This window comes from Oratosquilla oratoria, chromosome 35 (genome assembly GCF_046742065.1).
Source record: "Oratosquilla oratoria isolate Oo_2021 chromosome 35, ASM4674206v1, whole genome shotgun sequence".
NCBI lineage: Eukaryota > Metazoa > Arthropoda > Malacostraca > Stomatopoda > Squillidae > Oratosquilla > Oratosquilla oratoria.
The window spans coordinates 11,461,680-11,478,982 of NC_134811.1; the positions used below are offsets into that span (position 1 = coordinate 11,461,680).

Consider the following 17,303-nt stretch of genomic DNA (forward strand, 5'->3'; position numbering starts at 1 on the left):
CCATCCCTGAATACACTCCACACCCCTCCACCCTCACTCCTATCTTAGCACCTCCTGGATGACGGGTCATCCCTGCACCTTGTCCACTGCCCTGGGCCAGGAGCAGTGTCGCAAGACACAGCACATCCACAGCAAGGGCGCTTCATTAAATCGGCGACACCCCCCCCCCCTCTCCATCCCCCCATGCATAAAAGGAGAAGACGGGGAGAAATCCCTTGGGGCTGCGTCAAATTTTGCTCACACATACTACCTCACCCCCCATCCCCCTACCAATTCACATATCTGTATGCCAATTCACATATCTGTATGCACCTGCTATCAAGTCATAAGTAACAAACATTATAATTAACCCCTTTGAACATTTACAACCTACAGATAAGATTTTGTTCTATCTATCTATATACATATAACTTTTCCCCCTTATAAGGAAGGTAACAAAGTCAAAGGCATGTACCTACTCCACACCTCCATCACCCATTCTGGTTAATGTTAATCAAGTTCAATCAGCAGGAGAGCAAATTTGGAGTAAAATGGGGATTTGCCTAAGTAAAATTACATTTCATCTCGAGTCTGCTCTTCAGCAGAAAATGACTGCCTGGCACAAGCCAGAATAAAATTGCAAAAGGTGTAATTTGATCAAGTGGTTAAAAATATCAAACAGTGGTTCGATAAATACATGACATGGCCATTCAGTGAGTTATAAATAGTTACCATATTCATGCAATGATTTAATACTTTATAATCTTAATATTGAAGACTTTGTTTTCAATAGTAACTGTGTTCTCAATGGCTTAATTACAGGTACAAATAACTTTGGACATCAAGCCCATCACTAGACTTAACACATATTATTCTTCTCTTAAGATAAGCAAGCAATATATTAACAAAACCCTCATGACATCAACATTCTATATATCAATGATTTCAAGGTACTTCACAAAACGTTGAACTAAAATCCTAAAATTAAGATTTAAGCTCCAGCACATTCTCTGGCCTGTTATGTTATTGCTCCCAGCAGTTACTACTTGGGCCTTTGTAGCTCGAGATAATAATTACCAATCTTTTATATACTCGATGTTTTATCATATCAAATTCTGAAAATTTACTAAATTAATTTTTTTCTGATGTGGAAAAAGAGAAGTCATTACCAAGTCTAACATCCAGAACCCTTTGCATACCTTTTTCTCAAAGCTATCTAATCAAAAAGCCCTTCTCAAAGCATCTAAAATGCAATACTAGTACATTAACTAATTCCCTGTGAATTAACTTCTTTAACCCATTTACCCCTTCCGGGGAGTGATCAATTTCCTCATAACTACAATCTCATAATCTACTGATAGTATGGGCTAACCATGAGTTCTTTCACAGTGATGACCCTTATCACAGCTTTTGTTCTGGCTAATACCACACAGTTTTACACCGCTGAGACCATAACCCTATACCAAAGATATCTATCTCAACCACTCCAACACAATGTCTTTTATAGATACTACTACACAATTTTATACATCTAAAAGCAGGACCCTAGTCTAAAATGATAAGTGACAGGATTCCTACTTCACAGATATTATTATGAACTTGTTGTTGGTGACTAAATAATTTGAACTAACTAATAGCAGCCCCTCAGATGGAAGGGGTTAATCTTTATATATGCCATCTTAATTTATCAAAACGCATAAATGATTATATTCAGTCCCACTGTTTTTCCCTCAATCAAACAGTCATCTAGTAACAAGTACTACAATAATAAGGTGCACCTAATATATTTTATTCTGGCAAATATCAAAGAACTTTATTCAGCTATGGGGCATCCCTGTCTTGAGTGGGATCTCAATTGAGATCCCTTCCTAGCCAGGCACTGAACTCCACTGAATAAAACTATAATATACACCAAAACAAAATCTATTCTCATTCAGAACTGACTCTACCCTTCAGCAGCATAAACTACTTCCCACTTGCCACAGGTAAGTCAATTAAGTGTAGAGAAGAACCCCCAGTCCCCTTACTCCACACCACTTAGTTCCTATTTAAAACCCACATGGGAATATGGCAGCAGCATTCTTATCCACCACCATAGGAGCAAGAGAGATTTGAGAACAGTAGAAATGAAGAAATATTTGAGAACAGCAGAAATGAAGAAATATTTGAGAACAGCAGAAATGAGAGCTAGCAAAAGTAATTCAGCATTCCTTTATGATTGGAGAATTGTACCCCAACATAAAAGAATCCTGTGTAACCCTGATCTGTAGGAATGTCACTGTAAATCCCTAAAATATTGACTGCATACTATGAAACCAATACCCAAGTACAGATAGAATATTAGAACAAAACCTATAAAATGAACTGAGGGCATTATTTATTCAGTCAGTGGTGGTTCTAATAAAATTGCTTAGCATTAGTTAGACATCTGTAATGACCATTATCAATATGAAAGGGTTAATGGGATGATTAATGCCCTATTTCCTATCACTTCTCACCAAGCTAGTTCTGAGCTGAAAAAAAAAATAAACAAATAAATAAAATAAAATAAAATAACATTTGTACCCACACGTGAACGTCCTTTCTTCTTGCTGCCACTGATCGGCTCGAGGTAACGCTCAGGAGGTGGATCCATACCAATCAGTCCTTTCTGCAATGCAATAGTACATATATTATCAAAAACAGTCTCTTCTATATCACAATACTACATATAGAAACACATGATCTAAAAAATAAGATTCCTTCTAAGACTAATGGCAAGTAGTTGGTTGTGGTTGTCCTGCAAGATGGACAATACAGCTGCCCATATTCAAAATCCATCAACCCCCTTACCTCAATCAAGAGGTTCCCTGGGGCACTGACATTCAGTCTCCAGACTAGGCCCAGGATCTCTCTCTATCAACTTAAACTGTATGTTCAACACCTTTTCAAACATAAATAGTTGACAAATGGCAACTGCTCCCCAGCCTCCCTTGTATGCCAAGTCTCTATCTATACAGCACTGTGGGTACAATAATTCTTTTGCATCTTCTCTTTGCTTTCATCCTCAAATACCTATTTCTCATAACACTTTTCATTCCACTCAAGATATTGATTTGTTTCCTTTACTATAATTAAGTTCCATAGGGGGCCACCTGCCTGTTGTCTGTCTTTAAAATCTATCAGCATCTTCACCCTCAACTAGAGGTAGACCCCAGGGGCTGACAGTCAGTTTACAGACCTGGCCCAAATATATCTCGCCAAATTATTTCATTTCCTCCAGTTTTTCATATTAGAAGAGCTAAAAACTACCATTTACTACCCTCCTTCAGCCAGTGATACAGAAACCATTCCACACTACAACACAGACAACATTTCAGTTTCATCACAGAGATCTATGGGAAGGCCCAGGGACTGCTACCAGGAACTGTAGGGCTATAGGTTTCTGGTCAGTGACACTCAAGGCAACAATTATTATTTTCAGCATTAAAGATACTTTCTTTTCCTTTTTAAAAATCTCTTCAAAATTTGCGGTGCATCTTGGAGGCTTTAACCTAAACCCAAAGAAATTTTTTATACTAGATAGCAATCCATGCAACTGTATAACCAGCTGTTAGGCACTGCTGTAGGAGAGCTGATATATGGGATAGGGGGAAAGTCATTCAGGGCAGTCAAAAACTTTTACATGAGTAGTAGATCTTGTGTTAAGGTTAGGGTTGGGAATGGTGAGAGTATGTGTGAAAAATAAATTCTCCCCGTCTTCTCCTTTTATACACGAGGGGACAGAGAGGGAGGTCACCGATTTAATGAAGTGGCTTTGTTGTGGATGTACTGTGTCTTGTGACATTTCTTCTGACCCAGGGCAGTGGGCGAGATGCAGGGATGACCTGTCATCCAGGAGGTGCCAAAATGGGTGATGGATGAAAGGGGGATGGGTGGGGGGTGAGTGCATGCCTTGGTTGGGTACATCATTTATAAGGAGAAAAAGCCTTTAGGTATACAGTTATATTTTTCCTTCTGTTTCTATGGTGATCTTTATTTAGAAGTTATCTATGGAGTAGTCATGCATGGTCTCCCAAGGTGTTTGTGTCTGGAGGGAGTGTGACAACATTATGTCTGAGGAAGTTACATGGTAGTTTTCTTGAGGAGGTTGTCTGGTGATGTGGTTGCTGGAATTTAGTAAATTTGGGATGGAAGTCAGTTTTTGTGTGGAGACAAACCAACACCATGAAAGAGCCCATGAATAACTGTGGGTGCTCCACAATTGTCTAGCCCTCTCTTCTATGAAAAATCCACTAATATGCAAATCCATGAAAGTGGAACCCACAAATGTGGGTTCAACTCTTTCAGAGCAAGACCTGTCAACCAAAAGAATTTTGCCCACACAGCTTTGTCATACAGTGATCCCCTCATTATTCTGTGAAATTGTAACCAAATATTTCTTCTTATTCTGTGAAATTGTAACCAGATATTTCTTCAACAAATCTATACAAATTGTGTTTTATTTCTTTGAATGAAAAAAATAAAATAAAATAATAAGCAAACTTAAAACTGACTGATGTCTCAATGAAATGAGGTTCCCTTCAGTCTAGTCCAATGTTCAAAAAGATACAATCATCTTCCTTTGATAAGAAATCTTTATATTATGTCACCATTCTCAAGGATTAAAAAGCAATACTTTAATCATTTTAACCTATTTTTCTACAGAGAAAAACAAATGCACAAACAACAACCAAAATTCAATCTTACTTTTCCTCTTTCTAAAGTCCTATAGATTGTTGTCTTGGATATGTGATTAAACTCTGGATACAGCTGAAGAAATCTGGTTCTAATTTCATCAACAGATATATTTTCCCTCTCCTGTGACATCTCAAACAACTGGAACTCCTGTGCTGTGGTAAGCCTTCTTTTGCGGCCTGTAGCAGTCTTCTTATGAATACGATGCTCCTTCTTAAACACCTGCACCACCGACATCACTGTTGATTGTGGCAAGCCCATATACCGCGCCACCTGGACAAAAAGATTCAAAGCTTATTATGTCCTAGTATATTTAAAATATTCTACATTTTATTTTTTCTTCCATATCTAAAATCATTTAATTTTATTTGAACAACATTAAAATGTACAATTTACATATATACTGTTCACACCAAAGTCCTTTTCCCCCTTATCAGGAAGTTAGCTAAGTCATACCACACACACACACTGTAACACTATGGACACCCAGTATTAAAAAGAACATAAAGAAATTAGAAAGTCTTCAAAGAGCAGCGACAAAGATGGCACCAACACTCTCCAAATTGACATATGAACAAAGATTGGACAAACTCAAACTACCAACTCTGGAACAAAGAAGAGAAAGAGGAGATCTACTAACCATCTACAGAATTATGCAAGGGATGGAAGTCCTTGACAGAGATGATTTATTACAGTGGGACAGGAGAAAATCACGAATACACAAAAAGAAACTTAAAAAGGATAGTTACAGAAGAAATCTGAAAAAGAATAGCTTCCAACACAGAGTGATAGATATCTGGAACAAACTGAATGAGGAAACAGTGAGTGCAAAACCTATACAAGAATTTAAGATCAAACTGGATGGGAGGTACTGCAAATATCCGGAAAAAGGGGAAGTTATTAAGGGCAATCAAAAGCTTTTACATGAGTAGTAGAGCATCTATTAGGGTTGGGAATGATGCAAGAATGTGGTTTGAGATGAAGGTGGGGCTGTGCCAGCTTTGTGTTTTGTCACCATGGCTCTTCAATGTGTATATGGATGGGGTAGTACACAAGGTAAATGTGAGGGTGTTGGGCAGGGGACTGGAGATGGTCAGAGAGAGTGGAGAGAAATGGGAGGGGAGCAAGTTATTGTAAGCTAATGACACTGTGCTTCTGCCTCTGTCAGAAGACAGCCTAAGACAGTGACAGAGTTTGGAAGTTCTGTAATAGAAGAAAGTTGAAAGTAAGTGTGAGTGAATGTATGGTGATGAGATGTACAAAAGGTGAGGATGGTAATGTGTTAGAGTTATCTAACCGGAGAGAGGTTCAAAGAAATGGATAGGTTAAGTATTTAGAGTTACAATCATCAATCAATCAATCAATTGTTGCCTCTAGTTTCACTAATCAATCAATCAATTATTGCCTTAAGTTTCACTATGTGGAAAACCCACAGCACCACAGTGGCTGGGAACAGTCCTCAGAACCTTCAACAGATCTCTCTAGGAAGACACTTTGAACTGCTATCTGTGTTGTATCGGTGTAGGACTATTTCTTTGTCACAGCCTAAAAGTGGTAGTAGAAGGAAAGCAGTCATCAATTGTCATCTACCCGTGTGTGAAAAAAGTGTATGAAATAAAGTTAAGATTACTAGAGAGATTTTGAGCTCTGTCCAGAGACTGAGTGACAACCCTTCAGGGTTTCACTTCTTGATGGGGTTGAGGGAGTTGACAGGTTTTGAAAATAGGCAGTTTCACAGTACATCTTACAGGACCAACACATGCAGGTCCATCATTAGTCTCTTTAGAGCTACATGTAGCAAATAATGGAGGAATGGGAGTGGAGGTAAACTATAAAGTGAAAAAAACAATTAAATATCTTGGGAGAATGAAAAGTGTCTTGAGAAATAGGTATCTAAGGATGGAGACAAAGAGAAGACTATATGAATGAATTGTGACTATAATTCTAAATGGGGCAGAGACTTGGAATGTAAGGACGCCAGAAAGAAGAAATTTAAATGTTTTTGAGGTCAAATGTTTGAGAAGTATAGTGCGAGTTAAGGGGATGGAGAGCATGAGAAATGAGGAAGAGGAAAAGGAATTGGCAGATAGGGTTGATGAAAGAATATTAGGATGGTTTGGGCACATGGAACAAATGAGTAAAGAAAGATTAACAAAAAGAATGTGGAAGGCAGAGGTGGATGGAGTGAACTTGAGGGGAAACCTGAGGAGGAGGGGGCACAGGAACGGCCCTTCATCCACAAGTAGTTAGGGGATTTTTAAGAGGGATACAAATGTGTGTTTCATATGTGTGGGATGGGTGGAAGGTGGGTGGATACTTTGGCTAACTACTTCCATTCTAAGGGGGAAGAAGTTTTGGTATACAAAAATAGACAGACATCTACTTTCAATCTCCCTCCTACCAGATGATCAGACATTCCATCACTCTCTCTCCTTAACACATTCATACCCAGAAGTCTTCCTATCATCTTCTGGACATTACTACATAATCTGCTAGTACTCTCTTGATGATTCCTGCCCCCACTAAGCAATCTAGTCCACATATACTTTTGTACATTTTTCTTCTTAAACACTGTACTATCATTATTTCTCTTTTAATACACATCTTCAATATTTTCTCTCAACTTTTATTCCTTCTTGACACATCATACTTCCCTATTACTACAACCATTGCCACATCTCCAATTCAAACATTTAGAGCTATCAACATCACTATTTTTTTTTTGTGGGGGGGGAGCAATTACAAAAGTTTTGTACTGCTAACATATCAAGGACTTTAGTGACATCCCTGAAGACCAGAATCATACTGCATTCTTTTATGATTGGAGACTAATCTGCATTCAAAAATAAATGTTAATCACTTTTATTCTCTATCATCCCTCCTTTCTGCTGTTCTCATTAAATATCTCCTTTACCTTCCCTGTGACATTACCTTACAGCACAATATTGTCTCCAGAGTAAAGACAGAAGTACTAATATTCCCAACACATTAGTAATAAAACACAACCACTACATTCACATTCCTTTCAAAATTCTCCAAAGTCATTCTACTCATTCCAAATCTTTGCCCTTTCCAGACCTATCTCAAGATCAAGGTATTCACAAGCATCTATACCTCCCAAACTATTCTCATTTTTGTCTACATTACCCTTGTTACTTCTTTCCATTCAACCACACATTTACACATCTCTTTACTTACTGACAGAGCCATTCTTCCTCACCCCCTCTCCATTTCTGACATCCTACTACCAAGATGAAACCCACTTTTCTTTCTCAATTTAGTTTCACTCAATACTAATAGAACCATCTTTATTCTCATAAACATACTATCAATCTCCTTTCTTTGTTCTCATCTGTTCCACATCCATACACATTCAAAAACCCAACTACTAAAGTTCTAGTTGGAGTTCTTCTCCACGACCCTCTTTTGCCTTGAGTCTTCACAGGAAACTTAGAGAGGGGGAAGTCCCATCACTCTATCATTTTCTACAACATACATGGAAACATGATGGTAGCATTCTTATTTCTCCACCATAGGAACATAAGAAAATGGTAAGGTGGAGACTTAGAAGTGAAAAAGGACAGATTCTAGGGGGACAGTAGAATGAAAGAAAGCAAAAGTACAAACATAAATAAATAACAATAATAATAAAATGAAATAAAATGAAAAGAAGTGTCAAGGAACTAGAAACTATGAAAAATTCAAAACATATCTGAGAATTACTGAAAAAAATTCACAGTTATTTCCAGTTGAGTCTTCTATCTTTCATTATGCACACATATCTACACACATATTGTGAGAATCACAGCACAGTACAAGGCTATTACACAAATAAATTCCAAATATACCTCTCTAGAAGTCTTTTTCTCATTAAACACCAAGTCGATGATCATTTCTCTATGAGCTGGAGACAACCTTCTTCTCTGTACTTTAATTTTTTTCTTGTCTTGCATCATTTCAGAATCCGAGTTTTGAGGAAAATACTTAGTAGGGGCACCACTAGAACACGTGGGTGGATTTGCTTCAATAGTCACTACTTCCGTTCCTGCTGCCTGAACCTCCACAACTGCCTCTGCTTCTGATTCTGTTAGCTGCGGTTCCTGTGGTTGTGGTGGCTGTGGTGGAGGTTGCTGCTGTTGTTGCTGTTGTTGCTGCTGCTGCTGTTGTTGTTGTTGCTGTTGTTGTTGTTGTTGCTGCTGCTGCTGCTGCTGCTGTTGCTGTTGTTGCTGCTGTGCCTCAGCTATGCCATTACTAAAGTCATCATGAGGCACAGCATTCGCCATGGTAGTTATATCCTGAGCTGTGTGGTTCATGGTGGGTAATGCAGTGGTCACCCCATTACCTAGAGCAGCCATGTCATTGTTAGGAACAGGGTTGGCCACTGGATTACCCACAACAGGTGTTGTGGGAGAGCCTGGACCTGCTATCCAGAATGGAGTGAAGGACTGGGAGGTGGGGGGGTCGCCACCTGACGACATGGTGTTTCTGGAAAAGAATAATAAAATATGAGTAATAAAATATGTCACTCTGTATTACCAGAACTGGAAGAGAAATTACAAGCTACAATCAAGAGAACATTTATAAACTACCTAAAAGCAAACTGGCAAAGGTACTCAGAAGATATTGAGAAAAAGCTAGAATACTTTGAAAAAGACCAATATCCATTCCTGGATAAAGCAATAAACAAAATAGCAACCACCAAAATACCACATGACATAATGTCCACAGACCAAATGCCACAAAACATTATGTCACAGGACATAATGCTACATTGTGAAGACTAAGCAAAATGACAGTCCTACATTATCTTCCTTATCATCATAAAATCAGTATTATCATATATGTGAAAAAAATAATACTTGTATAAAGACACATTACCAAAGGTTACAGAAAAAAAATCAACCCTAACTACACACAGGAGATAGTCCCCTTGAAGAAAAAAAGGGAATAATTTAGAAAAAGAATCACAACCTACCTGAACAGAAAAAAAAAACTATAACAATTAAATGAAACATCACAGATCAAAATAACAAAGAACAAAGACAAAAATGGGTAAAACTAACCAACAAAATAGATGGAAAACCTGATACAGGTAGTCGCAAAATGTTGGGAGCAGTAAAAACCATTAAACACTCAAAATTAAATCCCCTGAACCCACCCATGACACAGTTGGTGCAACTCAGGACATAATAGTATCATCAAAACAGCAATGCAACATCATCAACAAGCATTTCTCCAAAACTAGCTTTAAGCCCACAATACCAGAAAACAGGAAAATAATAAAAGAATATATATATATGTAAAATCAAACTTGACACTGAAGCCAACTCCCTATCATCAATAAAGATACAGAAGGGGCAATAAAGAATTGAAAAACTTCAAAACTGAAGGCCCAGACAAGACCCCAAAATTCCAATTCAAACACCTTGGCCAAACAGCCATAAGAGCTTCAAATTATATTTTCAGTTACTCCTGGGTACACAATAACATCCCAAACATCTGGAATAGAGCTCACATAATACTAATCTGAAAAACAAATAAAAAAATAAATAAATAAATAAAAAAAACTCTGTATCATTAAGAATCTCACCACTATCATTTAGAGACAAACTAATAGAGACTGATAACAGTAATAATCAAATCAGAAATACCTACCACCCCTAATCAACAAAACAAGAAACCATCACTACAGTATACAAAGCATATGTTCAATGATGAATTACGTGAGCCACGCATGAGCCCTTAATCATGTCAAGAAGGAGAGCAGTAATGAGCAGAGTTCCACAAGATTCAGTACTTGACTAATAATGCTCCTTGTCTATGTGTCAGTGGCATCATGGAAGGTACAAGCTATGCTAACATGTTTGCTGATGATGCAAAACTCATGAGAAGAGTGAAGAACAAGGACTGTAAGCTATTGCAAAAAAAATCTAGACAACTTTTACATGGCGCTGAGAATGGGAAATAAATTTCAATACAAAAAAAAATGCAAAGTACTGGAAATGGGTAACAGCTGCAAAAGACTATCTTTAAACTATTCTTTGGGAAGTGAACCCATTACAAAAGGAAAAGAGAAAGATTTGGGAGTGATGATAAAAGACAATCTGTCTCCTGACACATACCAGCAGGATTGTGGGAGAGATGTACAGCCTGCTCCAGAAGATTAAATTAGCTTTTCACTATATAAATGAATAGAGGATACAAATATATATACATACATATATATATATATATATATATTTATATACATATATATATATATATATGTATATATATACATATATATATATACATATATATATATACATATATATATACATATATATATACATATATATATATATATATATATGTATATATATGTATATATATACACATATATGTATATATATACATATATGTATATATATACATATATATATGTATATATATACGTATATATATGTATATGTATATACGTATATACAGGGTCTAACAGATAAATCCGTACAACATCTTATCACATGTTTTAAGATTAATATCTCGGGTTATAATAAACAGAGAGTTATGAAATTTTCAGTATATTTAGAAAAGGCAATAAGAACAATGATTTCATTCAATGTAACCACCTTCAGCTGTTATGACGCTTTCAACGCGTTTACGAAACTTGAATACAGCGTTGATGATCACAGACTTTGATAATGAACCCACAGCCTTCTTGATGTCTGTCTTCAGGGTTGTTATACTTCTGTGTGGCTTGTCACATGCCTTGGCCTCAATTCGCGCCCAAAAATAATAATCTAAAGGTCTGGCGAATTTGAGGGCCACAACTCTTTGTTCCAGAACTGCACATTTGACCCTTCGAGAAGGTTGGTGGTCCTCTTCGCTGTGTGGGCTGGAGCCGAGTCTTGTTGGAAGACAAACTGGTTGCCACTAGCCTTATCTTTCATCCAGGGTATTATTTTCTCTTCTAGAACTTTGCAATAGACAACGGCATTGACTTTCTCCTTGTTGTTGAAGAAGTGAGTGAAGACGTCCCCCTCAGTTGACACCACACAGAGCACCATGACACTTGCTGGTTTCTTCGTCGTTGTCTTGTGTTGAACCTCTGAGGATGAGGAGGCTATCCAGCGATCATTCCGCTTATTGAAAGTCACATCAACCGTGAAAATCTTCTCGTCGGAAAAAACTTGATGACTGAGCCATTCGACTTCATCCAGTTCAACAGCTTTTGGCACCTGGTCAAGCGGATTTCTTTCATTTTTTGTGTCAAAAGATGTCTTTGTCCTTGTGAGAATGAGGTTAATCCCAATTTCTTTAATGCTCTGTGAATTGTCATTGTGCTGACACCTCTCTTCTTTGCCAATGTCGATAATGGTAAGGCTGGATTTGCATTGACACTTCTCTTGAGACCAGCTAAAAAGCGAGGTGTTAGAATTCTGCCCCTTCTGGGCTTGTGAGCAGCTCATTGGTCTTCGCCGGTCTCATCAAAACGTTTACAAACATCGTAAACAGTTTGTCTGGAGTATTTTAGCATCCTTATTATGGCGCTAGGAGTGTGACCCGCGCGACGAAGTTCGCATATGGCTGAACGTTTGGCTTGTTCCATTGCTTAATGTTTATTGCACCGGTGCTAGTATACAACTGGCTAAATTATTAGACAAATGGAAGTATCTGGAAACAATCAGAATTGCCATATGTTACTTTTTAAGTGCTTAAAACCTCTTCAAAGTTTGTACGGATTTATCTGTTAGACCCTGTATATATATACATATGTATATATATATATACACATATATATATATACATATATATACACACATATATATATACACATATATATATATTGAAACCCTGATCTGCCCAAGGCTGGAATATGCATCAGTGGTATGGTCCCCACAGAGTGAAAGATATAAGCAAGACTGAGAGAATACAAAGGGCAGCAACCAAACTGGCAGGTAAGCCACATCAGGAATACAGATCTCTTCATACGCAGATGACATAACAATCACATATACAAATTGTAACACAAAGCTGCAGAAATAATACAGCCATACCTTGATACACTCAACACATGGTTCAATACAAAGACTCAAAATAGCCCCAGCCAAATCTACAGCAACACTTCTCACCAACTGGTCAAAAGAACACAAATATAATTATAGAAGAGACCTGAAAAAGAACAGCTTTCCCCACAGGATAATAGACGTTTGGAACAAGTTAGATGAAAATGTGGTGTGTGCAAAAACGATACACAAATTTAAAAACAGGCTAGATAAAATGAGATATGAAGATGGAACACCATGAGCATAGCTCCCCTTCCCATAAAATACAACTAAGTAAATACATACCTCATCTCTATAAACAACACTAATACCACACACACACACATAAAATTCTTGGTGTAACATATGATACATTCATGTCATTCAAACAACACATCACAAACATAAAAAATAAATGCACACCTAGACTTAATGCATTTAAATCAATCACTGGAACAACATTTGGATAAAACAAAGAAATTAATACTACAATATACAAACAATGCATATGCTCAGTGATGAATTATGCAAGTCCTGCATGGGCACCTAATCTCAGTGAGACACACCTCAATACCCTTCAAACCATACAAAACAAAGCCCTAAAACAATTACAGACTGCACAAATACAACATCTACAGACCATCTACACTATGAAACAAAAGTCCTCAAAGTCAAGAATCACCTTGACATAAGAGGCACACAAACACTTGCTGCAGCCTCCACAAACACAGCACACCCGCTATACTGCATAGCAGAACACCCACACACACCAAGAAACATAAAAAAAAATACTCAAATACCTACATCACACACAAATACTCGCTTCTCTTCATCCAAAACCATCAAATACCAGCCTCCAGAAACATATTCATAATCATATCATTCACCGCTCCATTAACACACTAAAAGATAAAACACACTGCTGCATGCCAGACCCCCTGATATCCATCCCTCTGAATCCTCTCTCCCACAAAAGGACAGAGTCCACCTAGCCAGACTGCAGTGTGGCCACCACCCATCCCTCCTAAGCTACCAGAAGAGACTGGATGACCGCATTGTGGACAACTGCCCAGGATGTACCACTTCACCCCATACTATTCAACAAATAATGGAAGATTGCATTATAAACAATCACGCATGCAAACAACACAACATACACTCTATAAAGGATTCGTGGGAAAACCCTGCTCCAGCCGTGGCATTGCTTGGGGAGAATGGACTGCTTGGACAGATAGTCTAGGGAACAACAACTGCCCATACTATACTACCCATTATAGAGGACTGCATTGTACACAATCACGCACACCAACAACACAATATACACTCTCTAAAGGATTTGTAGGAAAACCCATTTCAGCCGTGGTGCTTCTCCGGGAAACAGGACTGCTCAGGCAGACAGTCTAGGGAACAACAGCACAATATCTCTTCCCAGTGTGACTTATGGTCCCAGCCAGAAATTGTTGCTGGTTTCCCACAGATCTTCTGCAAGAGAGACCTGGGACAATGAATTGTCACTCTGTAATCTTTACCCAGGCCTAAAATTTCTATTGTACAAATAATGCATGTAAATAAAAGAATACAGTACATATAGTATAGAATTTTTTTCACTTTCATTTCTGACTAGTGCAAGAAAAAGAGAGAGAGAGAAAGAAAATATGTTGTTTCTGTATGGACACCAGATCTCATGAAAGACACTGATAGATTGGAAAGAGCACAGTAGTAAGCCAAAAAAATCATACTGAATACATGAAAAGCATACAAAAATTGTTTAAAATATCTACACCTATTCTCTCTTAAAATAGGAAACAGAGATTCAGGGGAAGTCCATGTAAGCCTTCAAGATTTTAAAAGGAATTAATACCATCAAAGTTTCAAATATATTTACACTAAATACTAAGTGGAATGGAGAAAATGGCCTCAAGCTTTCAGGTTGTAGATTTAACCTAGAAGTAGTTCAAAACAACTTTGCCAACCAATTCATTCAGGCAATTGAATGTAATATTTTGAAGTTTTAAGAATCACTTGAATAAACACATCACTTTTTTTTTAATCTCATTATGGACCAGAAGGTTTTCTGTTAGGAAGTTTTATCATTGTAACTCAGAGGAGAGATATGGTGAGTGTGAGGGGATGGGATGAAATTATGAAGGTGCTGTAGACAGAACAAATGATGTGATCAGGAGATAATTAACAGGAGAATAAAAGGATACAAAAGAAGAAAAGTGGTGTTGGGAAAGATGGAGAGAATGAAAGAGTTGGTGTGGGAGGGAGGAGTGGGAGGCGGAGGAAGAACATAAAGAAGGGAAAGTAGAGGAGGGGGAGGATGAGGAGGGAAAGAAGAGAAGGCAAAAAAGGGGCGAGCACAGAAGGGGGCCACTGAAGAGGAAGGGGGAGATGCCGAGGAAGAGAAGGGAGACAAGGGGGGAGGGAAGAGACAGAGGGGGGGAACGGGGAGGGGAAAGGGTGAGGAGGAGGAGGATGAAGGGGAGGATAGTGAGGAAGAAAGCAAAGTGAAAAGGGAGGAATGCCAAGAAGAGGAGGAGGAGGAGGAGGAGGAGGAAAGTGAAGAGAACGAGGAAGAGTGGAGTAAGCTATTCTTAGGATCTGACCTAGTTATGGACCAAAAGGTCCCCTGTCGCTATACTCTTCTTCGTATTCCTTTGTAAGGAGGAGGAGAAAAGTGAGGGGAAATAAGAGGAAGATAGTAAAGAGGAGGTAGAAAGGTGAGAAGAGAGGATGGCGAAGAGGAGGATGTGGAGTAGGAGGAAAGGTGAGAAGGAACGATAGTGAAGAGAAAAGGAAAGCAAGGCGGTGGAGGAAAGCTACGAGAAGGAAGGCAGGCAAGGTGAATGAGGAGTAAACCAAGGAGGAAGAGGAAGAGGAGGAGAAGGGGAGGAGGAGGAGGAGAAGGGGAGGAGGAGGAGAAGGGGAGGAGGAAGAGAAGGAGAGGAGAAGGAGGAGAAGGGGATAAGGAGGAGGAAGAGGAGGAGGAGGTGGAAGATGATGATGATGATGATGGTAATGATGATGATGATGACGAGGAGGAGGAGTAGGAAGAGGAGGAGGAGGAGGAGAACGAGGGCGAGGAGGAGGACGAGGGCGAGGAGGAGGAGGTGAAGGAGGAGGACGAGGGTGAGGGGGAGAAGGAGGAGGAGGAAAGCGAGAAGGAAGGTTAGCAACTAGGAGGAGGAGGAGGGGGAGGATGCAAAGAGGATAGGAACGGCGCGAGCCACGAAAGAAAATGGAAAGGTCAGCAAACGGACGAAGCGGGCGATGTGATCGCAAACGTTTCACGCTACGGGTCAGGAGTTGTCGGAGGTGAGGGGGAGGGGGGAGGGGGGGCGTAAACGTTGCGTGTCCCGGGCAAGACGTTCCCACTCCAGCCAGACAGCTGCGAAGAGAAAGTAATCAACGTTGCATATAAAGACACCTCGTCGACGATGTTGCCGCAACAATTTCACTCTAAGAAACGTTTCGCGCTAGCACGCGAGGAGTACATACAAGACAATCAACGTTTCCTCTAGAGGAATTCGTGAATATTAGTGCTACAAATACTTGAGGAACTCGTGAATATTAGTGCTACAAATACTTGAGGAACTCGTGAATATTAGTGCTACAAATACTTGAGGAACTCGTGAATATTAGTGCTACAAATACTTGAGGAACTCGTAAACGTAGTGGCACCAAACGTTGCAAACTAAAATTGGGCTCGTCATAACAGCGAAGGCATTTCAGGCAAACGTCAAAACTTATAACATGAACGTTGCACAGCGGTGATTAGTCTTCAATTTTTCATGGCTCATGACACTATGCTAAACGTTTTACGGCGTTGACATCAACGTTACACTGGAATATAAAGCCCCTATTGTGCACTTTTCTGTCGCGGCACAGACCAAAGGACTTTCGCTTAATCCAGCGTTTCAACCTTTTCCGACTATACCACCCTCTGTTGCCACATCTAAGCAGTCTAGCACCCCTATCTTGTAATTAGATGGATAAAAGAAAGTGAAGTGTATTGATTGATGATATATTTTCTTGATTCCTTAGAACTGAAATAAATTGACAATATTGTTTGTAGAAGAAATAAGAACACCCTAGAAAAATAGAATAGCAAGGAAAAAGTCAAATAAGCACAACTAGGTAATCGATGATACATATATCAATGTGATTTTTGTGTGCATCACTTCCCAGCACCCCGGTTGGACCCCGCGGCTGATCTGAATCGATTGATAGCAACCCAGAACGAATGCACGATTCGTGAAGAGCAACAGATGTAGTCCGCGCTGCATTGGGGGAGATTCTCTACACTAAATAAAAACCCTGCTTGCCGCCAAACCAAAATAATCGTACAAATCATGAATATCACTGAGAGAGAGAGAGAGAGAGAGAGAGATGGGGATGGTGAGGGGGAGATATCACGACTTCGTTAAGACCGAGGTTAGGAGATCCTTCGCAGGACAAAATCGCTTGACGCTTCCCACTAAAGACGCTTTACGGGACGTCAAGGCACATATGACGCTGACACTGGAATGAAGATAAGTGACTGAAATGAGAGAAAGCGTGTCATCCATGCGAGCAATAAGT

At 39.1% G+C, this 17,303-nt stretch overlaps 1 protein-coding gene across 3 annotated transcripts in view; it reads right to left on the reverse strand.

Moving 5' to 3' along the window:
* The window catches only part of LOC143018532 (uncharacterized), a 162,834-nt gene that overhangs the window by 106,054 nt on the left and 39,477 nt on the right, over nt 1–17,303 (reverse strand). For all 3 annotated transcript variants that reach the window (XM_076173968.1, XM_076173969.1, XM_076173967.1), the window contains exons 2-4: nt 8,544–9,180; nt 4,708–4,968; nt 2,549–2,629 (exon numbers count right to left, since the gene is read on the reverse strand). In XM_076173968.1, the coding sequence (XP_076030083.1) occupies nt 2,549–2,629; nt 4,708–4,968; nt 8,544–9,173 (972 nt within the window). In that variant the 5' untranslated portion in view covers nt 9,174–9,180. The remainder of the gene's footprint in view (nt 1–2,548; nt 2,630–4,707; nt 4,969–8,543; nt 9,181–17,303) is intronic.